General features: G+C 50.7%; 1 protein-coding gene across 1 annotated transcript; it reads left to right on the plus strand.

Moving 5' to 3' along the window:
• Window positions 1-15,219: 15,219 nt before the first annotated feature.
• CLEC20A (C-type lectin domain containing 20A) lies at window positions 15,220-23,809 on the plus strand. The gene is made up of 6 exons (XM_088844923.1): window positions 15,220-15,439; window positions 15,755-16,120; window positions 17,585-17,650; window positions 19,941-20,303; window positions 21,449-21,541; window positions 23,067-23,809. Exons 1-6 carry the CDS (start codon window positions 15,388-15,390, stop codon window positions 23,807-23,809), a joined length of 1,683 nt encoding a protein of 560 aa, XP_088701049.1. The 5' UTR covers window positions 15,220-15,387.
• Window positions 23,810-25,014: the final 1,205 nt, after the last annotated feature.

Below are 25,014 nucleotides of genomic sequence, written 5' to 3' on the forward strand. Positions count from 1 at the left end.
TTGCAATTGCTTGAGGCCCTAAGTGGAAGCAGCCTTGTGATGTGGGTATTACTGTAGTATAACTTTGTTCCAATGGCCATGGGCCATTCTTACCTGAAGAATGTCAGATGGACTTTTCCTAAACCCCCTTCATGGCAATAATCCACTGGTCCAGGGCAAGAAGCACATACAACCCTCCGATATTGCAGTGGAGTTTGGTGAAAGGGGAGATTCCCAACAGAGAGAGAGGCAGCCACGTGTCTCCTTTCCCCAGGTCAATGACATTTAGATTCTCTTTTCTTTAAAAATGTCCTGGTTTTTCAGTTTCATGATGATCATGTAGTATACAGGGTAGGGGCAGTGGGAAGAGAGGGGTTAAAAATGGCTTCAGGCCTCTGTATTTGACCTCTTGTGATTCCATAGCTCCAGGGTCTGGCCTGTGATGAAGCCTGGGCCCAGCCAGAGAAGGAGCAGAGAACGTCAATCGTGCTGAGGGGCCCGTTTGACCACAGGGGTCCCAGTGTTCTACAGCCCTTTGATTCACAAAGGTGCCCAGAATCCTGACAACTGTGGTCTCTGGTCAACCTTGCATACGACGTAGATGACCAACTCCTGGAACACCCTGCCCCATACTACAGTGTCTAGTACTGCCCCCCTCTTGTGTGTGTGGGGGTTCCCCCTAGCTTCAGGGGACTGCTCACAGAAATTGTATATCATTGGTTACTGTATTGTCCCGTGTAGCTGATTTATAGACACCTTGCCTCTACCCTGGGCAGGGTTCAGACATCCTTTCTCACTGACACATTGGTTACTATGCAATTTCTGATCCTTCCTGTGAACAATGTATCAGACCTCAGCAAGAATCAAATTCTATTATATTGTTTCTACGGAATTTCTATCATGTGAAATTCTAGTACCTCTGTTTCAGGAACAAAGCATGATGTTCTCAACAATTAATGGTTAATCTCCAGCTACTGCCATACAGCTAATGAGTGAAAAGTCAGAGCAAAGGCTCTGTGTGAAGATCGCAGGCTTTTTGCTCCTGTGTCTTCACCATGACAGGGACGCCTTTGCCAGGGCCTCCCAGGGCCCAGGGAACCTGTTATTATCCCCACAGTCGACCGTTACAGGGTGGCCTGCTGTCTGAGATAAAGAGCCACCAACCACCAGTGGCTCCCCCTGCTCACGACAAATACAGCTCCTAGGGCCTCCTTGCTTGGCTAGTATCCCTTTGCCTTGTTTTTTTTTATTTAAGATTTTTTTGATGTGGACCATTTTTAAAGTCTTTATTGAATTGGTTACAGTACTGTCTCTGTTTTATGTTTTTTTTTTTCTGGCTGCAAGGCATGTAGGATCTTAGCTCCCCAACCAGGGATTGAACCTGCCCCCCCTGCACTGGAAGCCAGAGTCTTAACCACTTGACCACCAGGGAAGTCCCCCCTCATCATTTTTTACAATGAGTGACTTCACTTGGCCTGTTCTTTGTAGGCAAACATGCACAGATACTTTATTTTTATCTTTTTGCACCAAGACACCTGAGAGGAAGACCTCTTCACAAGAGTTTGAAGGCTCGTCACCTGGTGTGTTGGTTCTGCAGGGAGCAGTTTCTCCAGCGGGACCGTTCCCTGCTCAGAAGGCTGAATCCACAATCACCTTGGCCCCATCCCAGCCTTCTTCCTCGGGGCCTCTGGCAGCACCCTGGTTCCTCTCCGCAGGCTCCTCTCTACATGGCTCTAGGGTGTTCCTGGGTCATGTGACAGACAAACACTTTGAGAGGAATTCTCTGGGCCCCGAGCTCTCACTTGGAGTTGAAAAAGGAGACGTAAGCGAAACTGCTTTCTGGGTGGCAAAACTGGTGTGAAAGTCGCTCCCTGGTAAGACAACTTGAAGGAAATCCAACACTGACGCAGGCCGTGGTCATTTGCTGAACGCCCTAAACATAAGCATTAATTTCTTTCTTTCTCATTCTTGATTAAAACGAAGCCCTCTTCTTGTGCCCCCACCACTCTGACACCTGTGACAATGACAACCCATGCAGAGAGCTGTGCATCGCGGGGCCCTGCCTGTCTCAGCCACACACCTCACTGGCAGGTCACCTTTCTCCAGGCTCAGGGCTAGGCCGGGTCTCAGCAAGGAGCTCTGGGTCACTATGTAGGGGACCCCACAGCAAGCGCCCCGACCTGTTCATTCAACACTGAGCCCCGCCTGTGTGCCACGCACTCTGCTAGGCACCAGGAGCAGAAGGACACCGGACATGGCCCTGGCATCTAAGGACTCACCACTGATGGGCTGACAGGGCATCATTAGACTCACACTTGCAATATAGTGAGCAAGGTCAGGGTGCTGAGGGCCCAGGGAGAGGCACGGCCCAGTTCTCAGAGCTGGCTCGCTCTCGTGTTCTTCTGGATCCCATTCCTGGCCTAGTGAGCTTCCCACCGCCCTTGACTTTAGAGAATTTCTTCTCTAAACACGGTGCGGGAGGCGCGGAGAGCCACGTTACCTACTATATACCAGGCTTTCCCATCACCAATACCCGTCTCCATCTCTGAAGATGAAACACTCCCCCCAGCTCAGTAGGACATCTCCTCCATGCTGGGCCCCGTATGGTGAGTGTTTACTGTCTCCAGCATATCGAACGGGTCTTCCTTCTGGCAGAAAGAGCTGCTAGCCTGTCCCGGCAGGTGTGTTGGGTCCCGTATCAGCCTTCTCTGCTCCATCTGGCCCAAGTTCACCTTTACCTGGCCTTGTCACTCAGCTCAGCAGCTGGAACTGGAGTTAAATCTACACATCCTCTAACAACATAGAGCAAGAAGGTGTCCTCTTAGCCGCCTGTGCGTCAGGCTGACACTTCACCACGTCCCAGTGTCATAACACAGGCCCATTCCCAGAGGTCCTGTGGGCGTCTGCCTCAGGAAACAATGGGATGTTCATAAATGGAACAACCTTCTGGTTTTGTGCCTGAATCTCCCTCAGCTCTCAGAGAACTGGAAAACCACAAACACCACGTCCACACAAAGGAGACTTTGCAGGGCCGACCTGGTGTCAATGAGATTCGTCTTGCTGACCTACCTGGCCTCCGTCCTGCTGCTCTCTGCCAGCCCCCTGCCCCCCACCCCCGGATGTTCTGCAGGCCTTCTATTGTGCCTCCCACTTGGTTCCTTGGATTAGTCAGGGTTCTCCAGAGAAACAGAATCAATAGGACATTTATTTATGTATCTGTCATCTATCTATCTAGACATTTATCTTAAGGAATTGGCTCACGACATTACAGAGGCTGAGAAGCCCCATGATCTGCCATCTGGAGACCCAGGAGAGCCAGTGGGGGAAGTTCCCTTCTGAGTACAGAAGACTGAGGTCCCAGCTATAAAACAGGCTGAAAAAGGATTATTTCTCACTCAGGCTTTTGTTCTGTCTAGGCCTTCAACAGATTGGATGGGGCCCACCCACATTAGGGAGGGCAGTCTGCTTTAGTCAGTCTACCTATCCAAGTGTTAACTTCACCCAAAACACCCTCACACACACACCCGGAATAATGTTTAACCAGATTCAGCCGACCCTTGAACGTGGGTTTGAACTACATGAGTCCTCTAACATGAGAATTTTTTTTCAGTAATAAATACTGCAGCGTTATGTGGTCTGAAGTTGGTTGAATCTCAAGGTGCAGAACTGTATATACCAGGGCTGACTATAAGCAATACAGATTTTTGACTGTCCAGCAGGTTGGCACCCCTATCCCCCACATTGTTCAAGAGTCAACTGCAGGACTTCCCTGGTGGTATAGTGGATAAGAATCCTCTTGCCAATGCAGGGGACACGGGTTTGATCCCTGGTCCAGAAAGATTCCACATACTACCGAGTAACTAGAGCCCATGTGCCACAACTCCTGAGCCTGAGTGCTCTAACTACTGAAGCCCCTGCTCCTAGAGTCTGTGCTCTGCAACAAGGGAAGCCAGCACAACAGGATGTCCAAGCACCTCAACTAGAGATTAGCTCCTGCTCCCCACAACTAGAGAAAGCCAGTGAGCAGCAGTGAAGGCCCAATACAACCAAAAAGAAATAATTCTTTTTTTTTTAAAGAAGGGTCAATGGTCTCTGAGCACCCTGTGACCTAGCCAAGTTGACATAAGATTAAACATCATATTACCTGTCTCAGCTCATCTTCTGGAGCACAGCTCCTTTCCTTGAGGCATGTCAGATGTGGCTTGGATTACTGTAATATTGAATGGTTTGCCTTGGAAACGAACAGAAATCATTCTGTCGTTTTTAAGATTGCATCCAAGAACTGCATTTCGGACTCTTTTGTTGACCATGATGGCTACTCCATTTCTTCTAAGGGATTCCTGCCCACAATAGTAAATATAATGGTCATATGAGTTAAATTCACCCATTCAAGTCCATTTTAGTTCACTGATTTCTAGAATGTCTATGTTCACTCTTGCCATCTCCTGTTTGACCACTTCCAATTTGCCTTGATGCATGGACCTAACATTCCAGGTTCCTATGCAATATTGCTCTTTACAGCACCAGACCTTGTTTCTATCACCAGTCACATCCACAACTGGGTACTGGTTTTGCTTTGGCTCCATCCCTTTATTCCTTCTATAGTTATTTCTCCACTGAGCTCCAGTAGCATACTGGGCACCTACCGACCTGGGGAATTCCTCATTCAGTATCCTATCATTTTGCCATTTGATACAGTTCATGGGGTTCTCAAGGCAAGTATACTGAAGTGGTTTGCCATTCCCTTCTCCAGTGGACCACATCCGGCTGTGGTCCATGTGATCAGATCGACTAGTTTCCCGTGATTATGATTTCAGTGTGTCTGCCCTCTGATGCCCCCTCGCAATACCTACCGTCTTATTTGGGTTTCTCTTACCATGGTCGTGGGATATCTCTTCACAGCTGCTCCAGCAAAGCACAGCCGCTGCACCTTACCTTGGACGAGGGGTATCTCAAGGCCGCCCCTCCTGACCTTGAACGTGGAGTAGCTCCTCTCGGCCCTCCTGCGCCTGCACAGCCACCACCTATTGGACGTGGGGTAGCTCCTCTTGGCTGCAGGCCCTGGCCTCAGGCGTGGGGTAGCTCCTCTCCTCTGCACCTCTGCGTGGTCGGTTGCGCCACCGGGCCGGCGTCTCTCGCGTCTGCGCAGCCGGGGGAAGCTAAAATCCTGACCATGATCATTGCTTTGGCCTTGGAGCATGGAATGAAGCAGGGCAAAGGCTAATAGAGTTTTGTCAAGAGAATGCACTGGTCATAGCAAACACCCTCTTCCAACAACACAAGAGAAGACTCTACACATGGACATCACCAGATGGTCAACACTGAAATCAGATTGATTATATTCTTTGCAGCCAAAGATGGAAAAGCTCTGTACAGTTAGCAAAAACAAGACCAGGAGCTGACTGTGGCTCAGATCATGAACTCCTTATTGCCAAATTCAGACTTAAATTGAAGAAAGTAGGGAAAACCACTAGACCATTCAGATATGACCTAAATCAAATCCCTTGTGATTATACAGTGGAAGTGAGAAATAGGTTTAAGGGACTAGATCTGATAGATAGAGTGCCTGATGAACTCTGGATGGAGGTTCGTGACATTGTACAGGAGACAGGGACCAAGATCATCCCCATGGAAAAGAAATTCAAAAAAGCAAAATGGCTGTCTGAGGAGGCCTTACAAATAGCTGTGAAAAGAAGAGAAGTGAAAAGCAAAGGAGAAAAGGAAAGATATAAGCATCTGAATGCAGAGTTCCAACGAATAGCAAGGAGAGATAAGAAAGCCTTCCTCAGTGATCAATGCAAAGAAATAGAGGAAAACAACAGAATAGGTAAAACAAGAGATCTCTTCAAGAAAATTAGAGATTCCAAGGGAACATTTCATGCAAAGATGGGCTTGATAAAGGACAGAAATGGTATGGACCTAACAGAAGCAGAAGATATTAAGAAGAGGTGGCAAGAATACACAGAAGAACTGTACAAAAAAGATCTTCATGTCCAAGATAGTCACGATAACATGATCACTGACCTAGAGCCAGACATCTTGGAATGTGAAGTCAAGTGGGCCTTAGAAAACATCACTATGAACAAAGCTAGTGGAGGTGATGGAATTCCAGTTGAGCTACTTCAAATCTTGAAAGATGATGCTGTGAAAGTGCTGCACTCAATATGCCAGCAAATTTGGAAAACTCAGCAGTGGCCACAGGACTGGAAAAGATCAGTCTTCATTCCAATCCCAAAGAAAGGCAATGCCAAAGAATGCTCAAACTACCGCACTTTACTACATGACGCTAGTAAAGTCATGCTCAAAATTCTCCAAGCCAGGCTTCAGCAATATGTGAACTGAGAACTCCCAGATGTTCAAGCAGGTTTTAGAAAAGGCAGAGGCACCAGAGATCAAATTGCCAACATCCGCTGGATCATGGAGAAAGCAAGAGAGTTCCAGAAAAACATCTATTTCTGCTTCATTGATGATGCCAAAGCCTTTGACTGTGTGGATCACAATAAACTGTGGAAAATTCTGAAAGAGATGGGAATCCCAGACCACCTGACCTGCCTCTTAAGAAACCTGTATGCAGGTCAGGAAGCAACAGTCAGAACTGGACATGGAACAACAGACTGGTTCCAAATAGGAAAAGGAGTACGTCAAGGCTGTATATTGTCACCTTGCTTATTTAACTTATATGCAGAGTACATCATGAGGAACGCTGGGCTGGAAGAAGCACAAGCTGGAATCAAGATTGCTGGGAGAAATATCAATAATCTCAGATATGCAGATGGCAGAAAGTGAAGAGGAACTCAAAAGCCTCTTGATGAAAGTGAAAGAGGAGAGTGAAAAAGTTGGCTTGAAGCTCAACATTCAGAAAACAAAGATCATGGCATCTGGTCCCATCACTTCATGGGAAATAGATGGGGAAATGGTGGAAACAGTGTCAGACTTAATTTTTGGGGACTCCAAAATCACTGCGGATGCTGATTGCAGCCATGAAATTAAAAGACGCTTACTCCTTGGAAGGAAAGTTATGACCAACCTAGATAGTATATTAAAAAGCAGAGACATTACTTTGCCAACAAAGGTCCATCTAGTCAAGGATATGGTTTTTCCTGTGGTCATGTATGGTTGTGAGAGTTGGATGGTGAAGAAAGCTGATCGCCGAAGAATTGATGCTTTTGAACTGTGGTGTTGGAGAAGACTCTTGAGAGTCCCTTGTACTGCAAGGAGATCCAACCAGTCCATTCTAAAGGAGATCAATCCTGGGTATTCATTGGAAGGACTGATGCTAAAGCCGAAACTGCAATACTTTGGCCACCTCATGCGACGAGTGGACTCACTGGAAAAGACTCTGATGCTGGGAAAGGTTGGGGGCGGGAGGAGAAGGGGACGACGGAGAATGAGATGGCTGGATGGCATCACCGACTCTGTGGACATGAGTTTGAGTGAACTCCGGGATTTGGTGATGGACAGGGAGGCCTGGCGTGCTGTGATTCATGGGGTCGCGGAGAGTCGGACACGACTGAGCGACTGAACTGAACTGAATATTCCATTGTACCATGTTTTGTTTTTCCTTTCATCCTCAATGGACACTTGGGATGCTTCCATGTTTTAGCTATTGTGAATAACGCTGCTATGAACATGAGTTTACAAATATCTCTTTTGAGTCCCTGTCTTCAATTTTTGGGGGCATATACCCAGAAGTGGAATTTCTGGGTCATATGATAACTCTCTTTTAATTTTTTAAGGAACCTCCATGTGGTTTTCCACAGTGGCTGCACTGACATTCACATTCCCCCTAACAAGTGTCCCCGCGTCTCCACATTCTCACCAGCAACTAGTTTTCTGTTGTTTTGATGGCAGCCTTCCTAATGGGTGTGAGGTGTCATCTCACTGTAGTTTTGTTTTGCATTTCCCCCTGGGTCAGGAAGATCCCCTGGAGTAGGAAACGGCAACCCACTCCAGTATTCTTGACTGGAGAATCCCATGGACAGAGGAGCCTGGCGGGCTACAGTCCATGGGGTTGCCAAAGAGTCAGACACGACTGAGCACACATGTATGCAGTAACTAGTGATGTTGCATATCTTTTAATATTCTTACTGGCCAACACATTTACTTTTAAAGGAATAAAGTAGAATTTTTTAAAAATCTGTTATTAAAACAGCGCTTAGAGGGGAAACATAAGTGAAAATTTTGAGCCACAGTGGAGTCCAAGGGTTCACATTCCTCCTGCTGCTGCTGCTGCTGAGTCACTTCAGTCGTGTCCGACTCTGTGTGACCCCACAGATGGAAGCCCACCAGGCTCCCCCGTCCCTGGGATTCTCCAGGCAAGAACGCTGGAGTGGGCTGCCATTTCCTTCTCCAATATGTGAAAGTGAAAAGTGAAAGTAAAGTCGCTCAGTCGTGTCTGACCCTTAGCGACCCCACGGACTGCAGCCTACCAGGCGCCTCCATCCATGGGATTTTCTAGGCAAGAGTACTGGAGTGGCTCCTCCTGTACACATTCCTCCTGAGGTACATGTAAAAAACCTGTCTTCAGGATGAATGAAGCAGGGCTGGCTGCCCAGTACTGTGTGCCACCCACCACTAGGTAGCGCCCAAGAGCAAAGGACCCGGTGGTTCTCCCCAAAGGACCCAAGAAAGCGTCCAAGGAAGGCTCCAGTGACCTGTCCCAGGAGCCCCACTGCCTCCCAACTGCGTGGGCATTTTGAGAAGCTATCTGTAACAGAACTTTTCCCTCAAGCAGGAACAGCCTCATGGGGCACAATCGTCCAACAGTTCACATCCACACAGGATTATCATACATTGCTGGTGGGAGTGGAAAATGATATAGCCACTCTGGAAGAGAGTTAGCAATTTCTTATAAGCATACGCTTACCACATGACCCAACAATCCCACCCCTAGGCATTTACCCAAAAGAAATAAGAACATATGCCCACACAAAGACTTGTTCATGAATGTTCACAGCGGCTTCATTCATAATGGCCTCAAACTGGAAAACAACACCAAGCCCACCAGCAGGAGAACTGAATAAACAAGTTGTAGTGTTTTCCTACAACGGACTACCCCTCAGTGATGAAAAGGAGTAAACTACTGATGCATCTGACAAGATGGGTGAAACTTACAGACATTTTACTGCATGGAATTCCATTCAAACAAGATGCTGGAAAATGAATCTACAGTGACAGAAAGTAAATCAGTGGATGCCTGAAGCTGGAGTAGGGGAGGGACTGCTGAAGAGGGCAGGAGGGAACATTTTAGGGTGTTGGGAATGTTCTATGACTTGATCGTGGTGGTTCCACTGGTACATGCATTCTGCAAAGTTGATCAGATTGTGTACTTTAAATAGGTGCATTACAAAACATATAGGTGCATCTTAGTCTGTGCACATAATGAAATAAAAAAATAAGTGCACCTTAAAACTTTTAAGTTGGTTTAGAGACAAATAAGCAGATGATACAATGCTTCTTCCACACTAGAATTTGTGCAGCATATCATATCCACTACAAAGATTATTTCACGTAATCCTCATAATATCATTGAAAAATAGCTATTATGACCCTCATTTTGCAGATAAGAATTGCTTAGGAAACCCCTACCCCGAGTCTTTCCTCCTGGGTTTCTCTTTTACTCTCACATCATATCAAACCATCCTCACAACTTCTGATCCCAGACATATGACGATTTTCACCCACAAGGAGCAATTCTCTGTGTCCTGTAATTTAACTCAGTCTGACACTGCCCGGAGCTAGAGTCAGATCCCATCGGTTAAGGGTTCAGACCTACAAGGCTGTCCACCCGCTACACCCGCTTCAGATGCCAGTCCCTAGGCCAGGTTGTTACCTGTGCTTTGGACCAAGTGGCTACAGATGGAAGTTCCCACAACCCTCTGCTCAGGTACAACTAATTTGCTACAGCGGCTCACAGATCTTCAAGAAACATCTTACTCCCCAGATTACCAGTTTATCACAAAGGGATTTAACCCAGGAACAGCCAGATAGGAGAGAGGCCTGGGGCATGGCAAGGACTCTGCCCAAACCTCTATGCGTTCACCAACCTAGAAGCTCTCTGAACCCCACACTTTCGGGATTTCTGTGGAGGCTTTTTTTCCCCCCTATTTTTTGGCCATACTGCATGGCTTGCAGAATCTTAGTTCCCTGACCAGGGATCGAACTCATGCCCCCTGCAGCAGAAGTGTGGAATCTTAACTACTGAACCGCCAAGGTAGTCTTGTGAAGGCTTCATTACTTAGCCCTGAGCGATCGTTAACTCTGAAGGATAGGGGGTTGGGGCTGAAAATTCCAAGTTTCTCATCATGGCTTAGTCTTTTTAGGTACCAGTTGCCATCCAGGAGCCCACCCAGAGTCACTTCATCAGGAAAAAAAAAGGACATTTTTGTCACTCAGGAAATAACCAGGACTTTAGGAGCTCTGTGCCAGGTGGTGCTAGTGGTAAAGAATCCGCCTGCCAATGCAGGAGACATGAGAGACGTGGGTTCAGTCCCTGAGTCAGGAAGATTCCCTGGAGGAGGGCATGGCAATCCAATCCAGGCAAGAGCCTGGAGAATCCCATGGACAGAGGAGCCTGGTGGACTACAGTCCATGGGGTTGCAAAGAGCTGGACATGACTGAGTGACTCAGCACATACACGCCAGGTACTGGGTGGCAGAAACCAATATATATTTTTTCTATTATCTCACAGGAATGAAGGCTCAGAGAAAACCTCTCAAGTTGTGCTGGCTGGGTATTGTGGCCACAGTGAACATCTCTAACAGAGAGCATGGACAGACGGTCATTAGCAGCTCACTTTGCAGAAGAAAACCTGTTTGCTCTGAGGGAGCCTGTCCAAGCAATAAAGGAAGTATGGGAAAAATGCTACAGGGGCTACAGATCTAACTAGTCTGGGAGAAGAGACAGATGGTGACTGTGGGAAAGTGAAAACTGTGGGCCTGCGTGTACCTAAGGATGTACTGCATCCAGGTGCAAACGCATTCCCAACCTGGGGGATGGGAAGAGGTGCTACAGGACGTTTCCACGAACCCTTTTGCTTGCTGGGGCTCATGCAAACCAAGTGTTTGTTTCCGGTGACTTGGGAGGCCTGCAGCTTCCTTCTCTCTGTCCCTTTTATCCAGCTGGGGTTTCCTAACACAGCTCAGGGAACCAGAGCTGTCCTCTCTGCCCTTACCACCGGCCCTCCGTGTCCAGTGAGTCTCCTCATTCATTCATGTTCTCGAGATCTCCATGGGTCAGACAGAGTCTGAGGCAGGAGGGACTCCAAAGAGAAGAACAGCAAAGCTCCCTCATGCAAACCACAGTGCCTCCTCTTCATTGAGAGTGTTTGCTGCACTTATTATGGGGTGGAGCTTCCCTGGTGGCTCAGCAGTAAAGAATTCGCCTGCCAATGCAGGAGAGGTGGGTTCATTCCCTGGGTCAGAAAGATCCCTTGGAGAAGGAAATGGAAACCCACTCTAGCATTCTTGCCTGGGAAATCCCATGGACAGAAGAGCCTGGTGGGCTACAGTCCATGGGGTCACAAAAGAGTCAGACACGACTGAGTGACTAAACTGCACAGCGTTATGGGATGAGGGCTTTGCGACTATGGCGCAGTCCCAGCTGTCAAGGAGCTCTTGGAGTGGTGGGAGAGAAGAGAAATGCATGTGGAAATTCAACCCATAGTGCCAGGAGCTGGAGAAGGCAATGGCAAGCCACTCCAGTACTCTTGCCTAGAAAATCCCATGGACAGAGGAGCCTGGTGGCCTACAGTCCATGGTCACTACTAGTCAGAAACGATTGAGCGACTTCACTTTTCACTTTCATGCATTGGAGAAGGAAATGGCAACCCACTCCAGTGTTCTTGCCTGGAGAATCCCAGGGATGGGGGAGCCTGGTGGGCTGCTGTCTATGGGGTCGCACAGAGTCGGACACGACTGAGGCGACTTAGCAGCAGCAGCAGCAGTGCCAGGAGCGGCCCTGGGGGCGTGGGGGGAATGAAGGCTGTCCCTGACCCCTCACTGCACTGCCCCAGGGGCTCTCCCCCGGGAAGCCTAGCGGGTCCCTTACATCATGAGACTGAGGATACCTAAGCGAATGGCCGGGTGAGAGGGTTCTGGAGAGGGTGGTGTTTCCTGGGCCAGGAGTGTCGATCTCTTCCATCCCCAGAGAGTGATCCTGGCACACACGGGTTCTGCCACTGGGAAGAAGTCATCTGAGGCCATCGCTGCACAACAGAATATAGTGCAGGACATTATTGTTGAAGCATGAACAATTTTTTCCTCTTTCCCTTTGCCCTTCCAATCAGAGGGGCTGTTTGCCCTTTCCTCCAGGAAGGGTGTGAAGGGGTGGAGGGCAGGAAAAAAAAGAAAGAGTCTTCCAGGCTTTGGTTTCCAAAAGCGTAGCTCTCAGGGAATGGAGAGAGTTGTGGGCATAAACAGGATGTTGGGAGGGAGGGAGGGAGGGAGGAAAAAGATAGAGAGAGCTGTTCTTGGTTCCCGCGGAGAAAGTGTCTTGCATCTGTTCCATGCTCCCCCAGATGAAGTGTCTTGGCATCTTTCCCTGCTTACTTGAGGGGCCAGAGCCTAGTCTGGGTGGGGGGCACTTCTGGCCTCACTGAAGTAGGACTAGAGGGGGGAGTCCGCCCCTCCCCGCCTCATGCTTTGCAGTGACCTGAGCTTGAATCGCTGCCCTATGTCCTACCTTGGAGTTTTGAGCAAGCAATTTCCTTCTTGGAAACACAACTTTCTCACCTGTAAAACAGGATTGTGACAGGCTCTCCCTGGCGCTGTGGTTGTTGGGAGGGTGGGCAGGGAAGAGAGCACAGCGAGCCTGGCCCTCACATGCCAGCTCGCTTTCCCTCCTCAGTCCTCCCTTTTCTTTCCTTCCACTGGGTCCCTTGTCCCTCGGCCCTGAGGGACCCCAGGGCTCTCACTCTCAGGCCCTCCACCCCCTCGCCTCCCCCAGCAGCCATCTGGCTGGCTCGCCCCTCCCCAGCTTGTGCCTTAGTTACTCATCCCGGTAACTCACCTCCCCGTCACTTGCAGGAGCACAGCCATCTTTTCTGCTCTTCTGCATCCCTAGCACCTTACGCAGTGGCTGGCCTGCAGGAGGCACTGGGTAAGTGTTTGTTCAGTGAAATCTGTCCACGTGAGTAGGAAAGAGGAGGAGAGTGGGGATCAAGAAAGAAATGACTCGCAGACCAGGCACAGCCTCTTCCAGAGCAGGGGAGCCTTTTCACCCGCAGTCCTGTCCTGCATCACAGTCATGCCGGTCATGGGGCTGCGACTGTCCCTCTGCACAGCAGGTAAGGCCACCGCCCAGGCAGGAGGGCACCGGGCCCCAGGCATGTCCAGGGCAGGGACCTGCAGGAAAGGTGGCTCTCCCTCAGAGGTTGCAGGTGAGACAAGTGGGAAGAAGTGACTGGTTTTGCAAGTCAGCTTGATGGTAAGAGCAGCCTCAGCTCGCCCTCCCCTGCCTGTGTCTCCTCTCACCCTGCCCACCCCCCACAGCCGCCCCCTGCCCACCCCCACTCTCCAGGGGTCAGGGCCTGGAGTTTGCTGTTCTGTATAGAAATTCACTCATTCATTCTTCATTTACATCTAACCAACACATACAGTGCAAGTAGGTGCCAGTCAGGAATGGCCCCGACTTCATGGAGCCCTCACCCTAGTGGGGGTTAGAGACATTGGGCCAAAAGTCAGGAAACAAGACACAAAATGTGACTAAAGCAGCGAAGGAGATGATCAGGGTGACGAGCAACTCTCTCAGAGAGAAGCTCGTCGGGGAGTTTTTAGTCTAGGGGTGGGAAGATTTCTCTGAGGAAGGGGGATCTGGGCTGAGCTTAAGGGCTAAATGAAGGAACCTCGAAGAGTAAAGCCAGAGACAGGCCCTGAGGCGCTGGGCCAGCCTTGTGGATGAGCTGGCTGTGTGCGGGAGCAAACTGGGGAGCCTGGGGAGCCTTCCTATGACCGTGGGCCAGGACGCACAGGCCTGGGGGCTGAGGTAAGAAGCACCCCCCGCTTCCCTCGTAACCTGTGGGAATGATCAGGAAAACTATCAGAACGGCCCTTCTGGTCACAGAGCGGGGAGCAAGCTGTGAGGGCTGGGGACAGAAGCTCCGGGGCTGGCGCTGTGCTGTCAGTCCCGGGGAGGGGAAAGTGGCTTAAGGCAGGGTGTCAGTGGGCACAGAAAGAAGTGGAAAGTTCAAGAAGGTCCCAGATACAGGCTGGCTGTAGAACTGATGCGATTTGCCTAGTCCGAGACAGAGGGGCATCGACAGTGACTCCTGCGTGGGGCTTGCGGTGCTGGGATGAGGAGTGACGCAGGAGGGACGGGCGGGGAGGACCCAGACAGGCCAGGTCTGCGGGGTGAGCCTGTGTGCTTGTGAGAAATGGACATCCGGACGTGTACACCCATCTCGGGGTGGAGTTGTCAGGTTATGTGTTTCAAACCAGGAGATCAGCTGGGGCAGCAGGGTTTTTCAAACTGTGGGTTGGGACCCCTTAGATCCTAAAGTCAATTTAGTAGGCCACAGCCAGTGATTTAATTTAAAAACTTAAACAGAATCAGACAAAAAATATCAAAATGACTCACATATCATAAGGACGACTTTTTTCTATTCCCTTTTCTCCATCCAGGGGTCCTCCAACTTCTCTCGGCGACAGGCAGCATCTTCTTGGCCTCTGGTGGGTGTGAGGAGCATCACTGTTTTTGGCATGTGCCTCGTCAAGCCTTTCCCGTGTCCTCCCCAAATGCACACCCTTGCCCTTCTGTATGCCGGGTTTTCAGTCTTACTTTCCTCTCCTTAGGGCTCTGGCTTGCGTCTGGTTTCCTTAAGGACTAGGATACCCTGTCTCCCACCCCAAGGCCCTGGGCAGAGTAGTTCTTAACCAGTCCTCCTTTGCAGGCACCTCCTCAAGGAGATGAAGTCAGGAAGGAAGGAAGGGAACATGGGGTTCTTGGTTCCTGTGAGATGTCTGATGTGCTCATTTGTCTGTTCATTCATTCATTTTCAATATATCCAGTCGCTCTGATGTGCTGGATGACCCTGGGAATATAATAATGAATAAGGCTGGTTCTTTGCTTCCAAGTTGCCTTGTCTGGTGGAGACAGACAAGCCAAAAGGCCCTTTCCCCCATGGGCTTTAAACAAATTCTGATGCTGGTCCCAGAGAGACATTCAGATCTTTGCTGTAGGTGGCCTGGTCATTGGTGTATTTGAGAAGCTCCCTAGGTGATTCTAATGTGCAGCCCAATGATAAGCCTGTGACTCCTACATCAGGGCAAAACCACTCTCTGACAAAGGGCCTTGCCCTGGGAGCCCCACCCACGGTCCTTGGGCCCTGGATCTTTTCCCATTGGGTGGCCTTGGCGAAGTTGCTTAACTCTCAGTGACTTGGGTTTTTCAATTTGGAAAACAGTCGTGGTGATGTTTAACCCAGGGAGTCCTTGGAAAGGATTCAGTGAGCTAACGGCCCACGGTGAGTGCTCAGGGAACAGTCTCTACTGTTATCAAGCGCTAACAAAGGTGCAGGGCTGCTTGTACGAAGGGAGCCTGCCAGGATGGGGCGGTGGGAAGTGGGAGACAAGAAATGCAAGAAGGTGTGGGGGGGCATTGAGGGAGCAGGTTGGGGGCAATGAGGGGATGGCTGGTCTTTCAGCTCAACGGAGAGGCTTGTGTGAAGGCCCTGGAGGCGGAGTGGAGGGCGGGAGGTGGGGGCCCGCGGTGTGGCTCAACCCCTGGAATTCGCGGGTAGGGTAAGGGCAGGGCTGAGGTGACAACTCTTCCACCCCAGCCCTGCAGCTGACCAGCGAAGGCAAGACCTTCTGGCGGGTGGCAAAGGAGCTGAGCTGGTCCGAGGCCCTGGAGTACTGCCGGCGGCACCACACGGACCTGGCTGACCTGCACAGCGTGAGCGGCTGGGGCAGCGTCAAGGCCCTCTATTCCCTCACCAGCAGCCATGAGGCCTGGATCGGCCTCTTCTTCGACGTGCGCCTTGGTGGCCTGAGATGGTCCGGCGGCTCTTCCTTCAGCGCGTCGGTGTGGGGCTCGCTGCCCACCTTCAGGGAGGGCCTCTGTGCCACCCTGTATTCGATAACCTTTCTCCCCAGCCTGGGGGCCGCCTGGTGCACTGCTCGGAGGCCCTTCATCTGCTACTACGGTATGTTCAGAGTCACATCCTGGGCCTGGTCGTCCTCCTAGGGTCGCTTCTCAGGAGCAAATGGGATGGAGCGAGTGAGCGAGCATGGGTCCAGCTCAAGTTCTTTTGGAGCATAACTAACTGACTGCTTCTTAACCCTCTGCTACATTCTTCTCTGCTGCCTTAGTTTATTTCTCTTCTGTCCCTCACTCCAAAGACTCCATCAGAGAAAACAGGTGTAAATTAGGGTAGACAGAAAGTAAAATCTGGAAAGTTCCATTATGGCCCCTCCTTTTGCCAATGAAGGATCTGGGGAAAGAGGAAAAAGAAAGGGAGGGAACAGGGAAAGTCAGGCTGGGGATCCATGTGCATCTATGCAGAAACCAGAGCAGAGTCCAGGGTCTACCTCCTGATAAAACACAGTGTGGTTTTGTCTCTAGGGGCTGGGGGCATGTGGAACAGCCACTCCCTGGGAGAACCCCTGCTTTGAGGAGGCAGGTGGGTGCATCTCTGCAGACAACCCATTTACTTGATGCACGTGATACTGGCTGTTGGGAAATGGCGCCCCCGCCACCATCCTTGCCCCTGGCTGGCCCCTCTCTGCTCAGGCAGTCCTTGTCTTAAAGGTTCTGAGATCACAGAGGGAATAGTTATAGACAGCACCTTCCTTAAAAAAAAAAAAAAAAAAGGCCAATTTCTGCTTTTCTCTCAGTCAGCCAAGGCCCATCCCAGCTCTTCAAATAGGGTCACGGAGAGCCAACCTGATGGGTCCCCAATTCTATGCTACCCCATGCCCATCACAGGGCCTTGAAATGTAGCCCAGGGTAGTCTAGGTTTGATCCTGCAATTCCCAGGCCAGAGGAGTCGTGAGTGTGCCGGAGCGCGCGTGGGGTCCCCTTGAAGGAGCAGTCATGTTGGGGGAGCTTTCCCCGAGTCCCCTGGAGTCTTTGGATTCTCCCTAGACGCCTCTTAACTGCATCTGCTTCTCTCCAGCTCTGCAAATCCACACACCAGCACAGCTCTCGTTGGCATCTGCCTCGCCCCCTCCAGCCTGTTCTGTACACAGTAAAATCTTACAAATGTAAATTAAAAAAAAAAAAGTAAATCAGATCCAGTTTGCTTCGACATATTCAGCAGGTTCCCTTAGCACTTCTAATCACAGTCTTACACATGGTCCCATCCTTTCTCAGCTCTGCTCAATACATTCCTTCCTACCTGTTCGCAAGGCTGGCTCCTTCTTCTCTTCAAGAGCAGAGATCTCGCTTTGCCTTATTCCTGCTGCTATTTTTTCCAGGACCTGCAATAGCATCTGCCACACTACAGGTGCTCAGTATATATATTTATGGAACACACGTGGATGGGAACAAAGGGGCCCACTTACTCTGGAGCTAGGTTTCTCCAGGCTTCAACTTGGCAATTCCTGGTGCCCGCAGAGGACCCTGGGCAGCCCCACCCCCACCACATAACATGTGGCTTGTTTCACAGATCCTACTGTGGGGCCGCACACCCTCCTGGAGCCAGTTCTCAGCCTGACCGCCACTCCAAAGCCAGGTACACGCCCGGGGCTCCGCCTTCCCTGGCACTGGTCCACCTGGAGCAGGTGACTCTCCCTCCCTCAGGCCCAGGGATGCCTTGGCTTTGCCCCCAGGCTGACCCTAAGCAGAGGCTCAATGCCTTTGTTATTCACATGGTGCAGGTGGGGGTGTGTGGGGGTGTGGTTCTCCAACCAGCCTGTGGCAGAGTCCAGCCTAGCCTGCATCCCAGTTTCTGATGTCCCCATCCCAGTGACCTGGGGGTGGGTGGAGGCGTGGGCAGTACCTCTCCACAGTCGAGGCCTGTCCACCTCCTGAAAGTGAGTGAAAGTTGCTCAGTTGGATCTGAATCTTTGCGACCCCATGGAGTGTTCCCCATCAGGTTTCTCTGTCCATGGGATTCTTCAGGCAAGAATACTGGAGTGGGTTGTCATGCCCTCCTTCTGGATCTTCGTGACCCAGGGAACAAACTTGGGTCTCCTATCTTTCAGGCAGATTCTTTACCATCTGAGCCACCGGGGAAGTCCACATGGTGAGGGGACTTACTGCCCTGGTATTTTACAAAGAGTTTCTTGGTGTATTGAAATTTCAAAGGGAATTCACTCCTCAACCAGCTCTGTAAAGTTGGTTTTCTGCAGGCTGTGGAACACAGCACTGCGGAGTGAAGACAGCACAGGCCTCCAAGACAGGCATACCTGATTTGAACCTCGTCTTGCCACTTAGCAAGGCATGAGTTTGGGAAAGTCATTGCCTCCCTGAGTCTCCCCTTCCTGCTCTGTAAAGTGAGGTCTGTTTCTGGGGATTATAGTGAGGATTTTAAAGGATGACCTGTGCTACAGGCAAAGCTCAGGGCTGGCGAGAAGAGAACAAGAGGTGTTTAGAAAGTGTAGCTTTAAAAGACTAGTTTGAATAGGTAAAATTAGGGAAGTATTAGGCAAATCTGGATGGGACTTGGTAAGCAGGCAGGAGTCAGAGCTTGGGAGGCTGTATTTGAATCTGAGGATATGAGTCCCAATTCTACAAACAGAGGTTTCCTTTAACAGGTTTCTGGAATCAGTCCATGCCAAAGCACATCCTTTCCAAACTTCCCTTGTTTTGAATCACAGATGTTTGTGTGCTGCCCATAAGACAGGCCTGGCCAGGGGCAGAGTAGGCGAGGGCATCTTGGTCTGTCTGAGCTCCCCTGGAAGTCAGGACCATGAATGTCCAGCAGGAGTGCCCCTCACCAGGCTTACCTCTTGTCCCTAGCTTGCCTGATGTCATGAGCCTGGGAATACCACACGCTCCCTCTATTCTGCCTCAACCTTGGACCCTCCTAAGAGCTGGTGCAGCAAGCACACTCCCTGGAAACCACAGAAGAGGCTGATTCTAAACCAGGGTTATATTAGCCCACTCAATACCTCCCTGCAAAGTTTAACCCTACCACTTGAGTGTTTATTATTTGCACGTACTGTGTTAAATCATTTATATTCATGACTTCATTTAATCATTTAAATTAAATATATTTAGGTGCTATCCCTGTGCTGTTGTTCACTCACTCATTCACCTCTTTGCGACGCCACGGACTGCAGCACGCCAGGCTTCCCTGCCCTTTACCATCTCCTGGAGTTTGCTCACACTCACGTCCATTCAGTTGATGAGGCCATCCAACCAACTCATCCTCTGTCAACCCCTTCTCCTCCTGCCCTCAATCTTTCCCAGCGTCAAGGTCTTCTCCAGTGAGTTGGCTCTTCACATCAGGTGGTTAAAGCATTGAAGCTTCAGCTTCAGCATCAGTCCTGCAATGAATATTCAGGGTTGATTTCCTTGCAGTCCAAGGGACTCTCAAGAGTCTTCTCCAGCACCACAGTTTGAATGCATCAATTCTTCGACACTCAGCCTTCTTTATGGTCCAACACTCACATCCATACATGACTACTGGAAAAACCATAGCTTTGACTAGATGGACATTTGTTGTCAAAGTGATGTCTCTGCTTTTTAATACACTGTCTAGGTTTGTCATCCCTGTTGTACAGATAGAGAAACTGAAGCTTAGACTTGACTTGTAAGGCCACACGACTCACAGGAGAGTTCTTAACTCCTGCTCTCCCTAAAGCATGTCCTTTCCCCCAGCTGCTGCTGTGACAGCTCCTTCATTCTCCCAATCTGGTATTTAGTCTGCCTATAAAATTGTGGATTTCATCAAACCTAACATCTGAGGATGGGGTAAGGGCAACGGTCGGACTGGGACTGTGTCTAGGGATGATGAGGGCTGAGCCGGCAGAGATCCCAGACCTCAGGCCTGTGGTCTCTATGTTCTTTACTTACAGTTGAGGTTCAGCTTGGCAACCTGACCTTCAAGAGATTTGACCAAGAAAAGATGTGGCTGGAGGCAGTGGGGTACTGCCGCAGACACCACACAGACCTGGCTGACCTGCAGGCGGTGACTGAGGAGATGGACAAGGACTTGAAATCCATCACGAGTAACACCGAGGCCTGGATTGGCCTCTACTTCAGCGCAGCCTCTGGGTCTCCAAGGTGGTCCAGCGACAGGGGTTCCAGCATCCCTACCTGGCTGCAGCCACCTGAGTTTGGGGCAGGACTGTGCGCAGGTCTCAGTAGCTACTGGAGCTTCCCCCCCAGAATTTCTGCAGCGACCTGCTTTTCCCTGAAACCCTTCATCTGCTTCGATGGTGAGTGATGGTCACCCCCACTAGCCTTCGGCCCACCCAAGGCTAGACTGGGATGAGAAATGGGTTTTCTTGGCAGCTTGAGATGTTGAGGATAGATCTAAGGAAGTATTTCTAGATTCTGTAGGTTAGCAGAGTTCTGGAGCAGGCTTTAATTTAATTCTTGGGGATCTTTAAAGAATAGAACAGACCCCGTCCAGTGTCTGGGTATTAGCAGTTAGCAACGACAATGATTTATTTGGCAACAAAGAGGTTAAAAGTGTGGGCTTTGGAATCAGATTTTATTACTTGCTAGAAATAAGGTGAACAGCATCTCTGAGCCTCCTTTTCCTCATCAGCAAAAAACCAAAATGGCACTGATGATGCAGCTCATAAGATGGCTTTGAAGGATGAATGAGGACGAATATAAAAGACCCAGATGAGCCCTTGACTCAGAGTAAATGCCTAATAGATGTCAGCTACTGTTACTGCTGTCATCACAAACACACGGGAACCAGAGGCCTACTGGCTATTCTGGATCTTGTGTGTGGTCTGTCTCCTCATCAACAGGCTTAACCCTGACTTGTTCTTTCCATCTCCCTTTTCTTCTCTTTTGTCCCTTCCTTCTTATTTTCTTTGGTTTTATTGAGATATAATTCACATTCCTTAAAATTCACTTTGGAAGTGGCCAGTATAGTGAGACTTAGTACAACCCAGGTGGCCCAATCACCACTACTATCTACTTTTAGGACAACTGTATCACCCCCAATAAGAGACTCCTCACCTGTTAGCAGTGCCCCCACTCCCTTCTCTCCCACCTTCAGTCCTGGCACCCACTAATCTGCTGTCTCTGGTTTTGCCCATTCTTGGCTGTTTCTTTTTGTGCTTTGGATTTGATGAGAATAGTGGTCCTTATCTATAAAACAGGAACAATGGTTCTTCCCTTGAAGAGCTGCTGTAAGGAATAAAGATTGTGAAGGGACCGCTCTTGTGATAGGGACCTCTCCTGTGACAGTGCCCTCCCAAGCTGGCTTCTGTGACGGGAGGTTGATCATCAGTGTCTGGTGGGGCTCTCACCAGAGAAGCATGTCCGGAGTGGCAGACCTGGGGTTGCTGTGTGCTCCCCCATGTCAGCCTTGCTCTCACACTCCCCATTGGTGTTTTCTTAGATCCCACCATTGGACACCGGGATTTTGCAGCCCTCCCTCAGCTCTTCTACATGCCCTCCTCAGAAGTGACTGTGGGGATGACGCCCAGACCAAGTACACTCCCCTGTTCTCTGCTCCATATGGGGTCACTTTGAGCCTGTTCTTGGCTGAATTCAAGGGTCTCCAGGGCCTGGGATGTGGAGAGGGTGGACTGTATGCAGTAGCACGCGGTGGGTCCCAAGCGGTCCTCCCAAAAAGTCCAGGAAGGAGCTGGAAAAGAGGTGAGCCACTTGGGTGGCAACCACGGGCCACTTACGGAGAGGCAGTTCCCTGGGCCCCTCACTCTGTGGGCCAACTGGGGTTCAGAGGAGGAGGACTCGGTTACTATTAACCTCCCTCCTTGAACTAGGCCACTGGACTTGCAGCTCCCGGGCCACGGGACCCACGAGAGGCTGTGTAGTCTCTCTGGTGAAGTCAAGAGACAGGAAAAGGGGAAGACCCCCTCACTGCCCAGCTGTGCAATGCTCCTGAGGAAATATCACCAGATAGCCTCTGAGGTCCAGCATCCAGACAGGGAAGCGCAATAGAGGTGCCCGTCAAATCCCTTCTTTGGGAGGAGAGAAGATGAGAGCTGAGTTGTTGGGACCGTGTGTGGGGACATGGCTGGAAATCACAGGGATAGTGTGCCTCTGCTGCTGCTGCTAAGTCACTTCAGTCGTGTCCGACTCTGTGTGACCCCATAGAAGGAAGCCCACCAGGCCCCCCCTTCCCTGGGATTCTCCAGGCAAGAACACCGGAGTGGGTTGCCATTTCCTTCTCCAATGTGTTAAAGTGAAAAGTGAAAGTAAAGTCGCTCAGTCGTGTCTGACCCTTAGCGACCCCACAGACTGTAGCCTACCAGGCTCCTCCATCCATGGGATTTTCTAGGCAAGAGTACTGGAGTGGCTTGCCGTTGCCTTCTCCGAGTGTGCCTCTAGCCTTTTTAGATTCCTGAAGCATTTTCACAGCTATTACCTCATTTTGCTTCCCGTGAGTTCTGAAGCAAACTAGGATAATTGAGGGCAAAAATCACAGTTCTGGCATCTTTACAGAGTCGGACATCAGACAAAGGTATTGTTGCCCTTTCTGAGGACACAGAGCAAGGAGACCAGCTCATGGACGCACAGAGCTTTATTAATTCCAGGGACACAAGGCAAAGGCAGGGGCTGTTCTGAAGGTTGATGGCCAGCGGGAGGAGGGCTCCTGACAGGCAATGCTGCCTGTGTAGTCACAAGCCTGGTGGGAGACACAGGGAAGGGGATTGTCCCAGCTCCTGTAATTATCCGAGGATCTCCTGGAGGAGGTGGTTTTGAAGTTAGCCTGCAAAGGGAATGGAGGAGATCTGAAGGGGATGCTTAGGGCTGAGCCGGAAGGCCTGGATCCTGTAGGGGTGGGGGCCCTGTGAGCTGCTAAGGAACAAGGGATTGGGCTGAGATGCTGGGGGGTTCACTGGTCACCCAGGTGGGTTTAGGAGCTCCCCATGCCCGCCGCCCGGCTCCGCCCTGTCTGCGACGGGTGTGCAGGGCCAGGCGAGGAGAAGCCGCCCGGCGGCTGCATTGCAGGGCCCTGGAGCCCCAGGGAGGCCTTCTCTCTGCCGTAGGCACCAGCTTTGGTCCCACGGACACCACAAAAGGTCGGGCTTCGGCGGGGCCTTTCCTGCAGCAGGTCAGCCCGAAGGCCCCCCAGCTCAGCTCCGGCACCCTCGGCCCCAGCACCTCCGCCTCCGCAGGCCCTGCCGCACCCCAGCCCAGAGGGACAGCATCACCGAGCCCTCCGGCCCACGTCCCAGTCCCCGCGGACGGAGGGCTCTGGACCCCGCCGGCCACCGCCCAGAACATGTCCTTTGGTCCTGCGCCCCCGGCCCCCTCGCCGACCCCTGCCCCAAGCCCCACGGAGCTGGTCCACTGGAGGAGCCCCTCTGTCCCCCAGGGAGTGACCGAGAGCCCCCTGGCCTCCATCTCCAGCCCTGCTCCAGGCCCCGCGCCCCCGGCGGACTCCGGTACCCAGGGTGGGCCCGGAAGGCCGCAGGAGGCCGCAGCGGGCCCCTCGCTCGGCTCCACCCGCGGGTCCAGCGGTGCCAAACCTCCGGGGATCGAAGAAAGCACTGCGGAGCCTTTCAGCTCAGGAAGCTCAGCTGTGCTCCAGAGAACAAACATGCGCCGGAAAGGGCCAGCCCAGAGCCAGGCCGCAGGCCCGGAGACAGCTGGCAGCCGGCCATGGCCCGACACAGGTGCCCGCGCGCTGGGGGGTTGGGGACCCCGGCCTGGAGCCCGGCTCCTCCTTTGGGGAGACCAAGCCCTAGTTTCCATGCCCCGGCCACCAGTCAGGGAGGTTGAGGGGTGAGGGTGGGGGTGCTGGGCCACGTCTCCATTCCCTGGGAACCTTCTAGATCACTCCATGGGGGAGTGAGTTTACCGGCTGGAGCCAGTTTACCCCCTCATCCTCCCTGGATAGTAATTTAGGGTGGGGCGATCTAGGGGAGAAAAATTGTATTTTGCCTAGAGGAGTCTAACAGTCAAGGGTTAGAATGTTGGGTCCTCTACTTACTGTGTGGTCTTAGGCAAATTTCCCAACCTCTCCCAACTTCATTTTTCTCATCTTTAAAGTGAAGAAAAAGACTGGATGTCAGGAGGTACCCTTCAGTGCCTGGCATCTGGCAGACAGGCAATGAATGATAGTTGTTTCTAATCTCACTTCAGTAGTTAAAAACTTGGTGATTCATTCAGCCTCTCATCCCTGTCCTTACTTGACTCAAGGGACAGGGTTGGCCTCATTCTCATTTTATTAATTATAAATGATTATGAATGATCACCATTATGAATTATTAAGGCTGAAATCTCACAGGGCAGGGGCTGTTTTATCTTTTATACCTCTTTGTATCTTTCCCAGGCCTAGGATAGTGTTTTGCATACCAGTAGATGATTTAATTCAACAATCATTTCCTGAGTACCTGTTTTGAACAAGGCAATGGATACCAAGATGAGCAGAACCTGTTTCCTGTTTTTAAAAGAGTTTAGTCTAATAAGGGCTAATAGAGACAACTAGGACAGTTTTTGATAAGTACTGCCTCCAGAAGGGTGAACTAAAAGCCTTGACAGGAAAATGACTCATTCATTCTGCCTGGAAAGGTGTGGTCAACGGACAGAAGGTAATGGAGGATTTCATCAGGTAGCAAAGGCTGGAAGGTTCTTCTTGGCAGAGGGAACAGCATGAGCAAAGATAGGTAGATGTGAACATGTGCGGGGAAAACAAGTAGTTTGAGGAGACTGGAATGTCTGTCACATATTTGGAAGGGAAGTAGCACCAGATGAGGGCTTCCCAGGTGGTGCTAGTGGTAATGAACCTACCTGCCAGAATGGGAGATATAAGACCCTTGGGTTTGATTCCTGGGTTGGGAAGATTCCCTGGAGGAGTGCATGACAACCCACTCCAGTATTCTTGCCTGGAGAATCTCTTGGACAAAGGAGTCTGGTGGGGTACAGTCCACAGGGTTGCAAAGAGTTGGACACGACTGAAGCAACTTAGCAGGCACTCACGCACGCAGCAAG

This window comes from Moschus berezovskii, chromosome 17 (genome assembly GCF_049115385.1).
Source record: "Moschus berezovskii isolate FMDL1 chromosome 17, NW_MosBer_1.0, whole genome shotgun sequence".
NCBI classification, from domain to species: Eukaryota; Metazoa; Chordata; class Mammalia; order Artiodactyla; family Moschidae; genus Moschus; species Moschus berezovskii.

Excerpts from the sequence above, each read along its gene's own strand:
- CLEC20A (XM_088844923.1), top strand. The coding sequence starts at position 15,388 with ATGTTTAACCCAGGGAGTCCTTGGAAAGGATTCAGTGAGCTAACGGCC. Across the intron at positions 15,440-15,754 it reads CAGTGAGCTAACGGCCCACG|CCCTGCAGCTGACCAGCGAA; the intron begins GTGAGTGCTCAG and ends CTTCCACCCCAG. Across the intron at positions 17,651-19,940 it reads GACCGCCACTCCAAAGCCAG|TTGAGGTTCAGCTTGGCAAC; the intron begins GTACACGCCCGG and ends CTTTACTTACAG.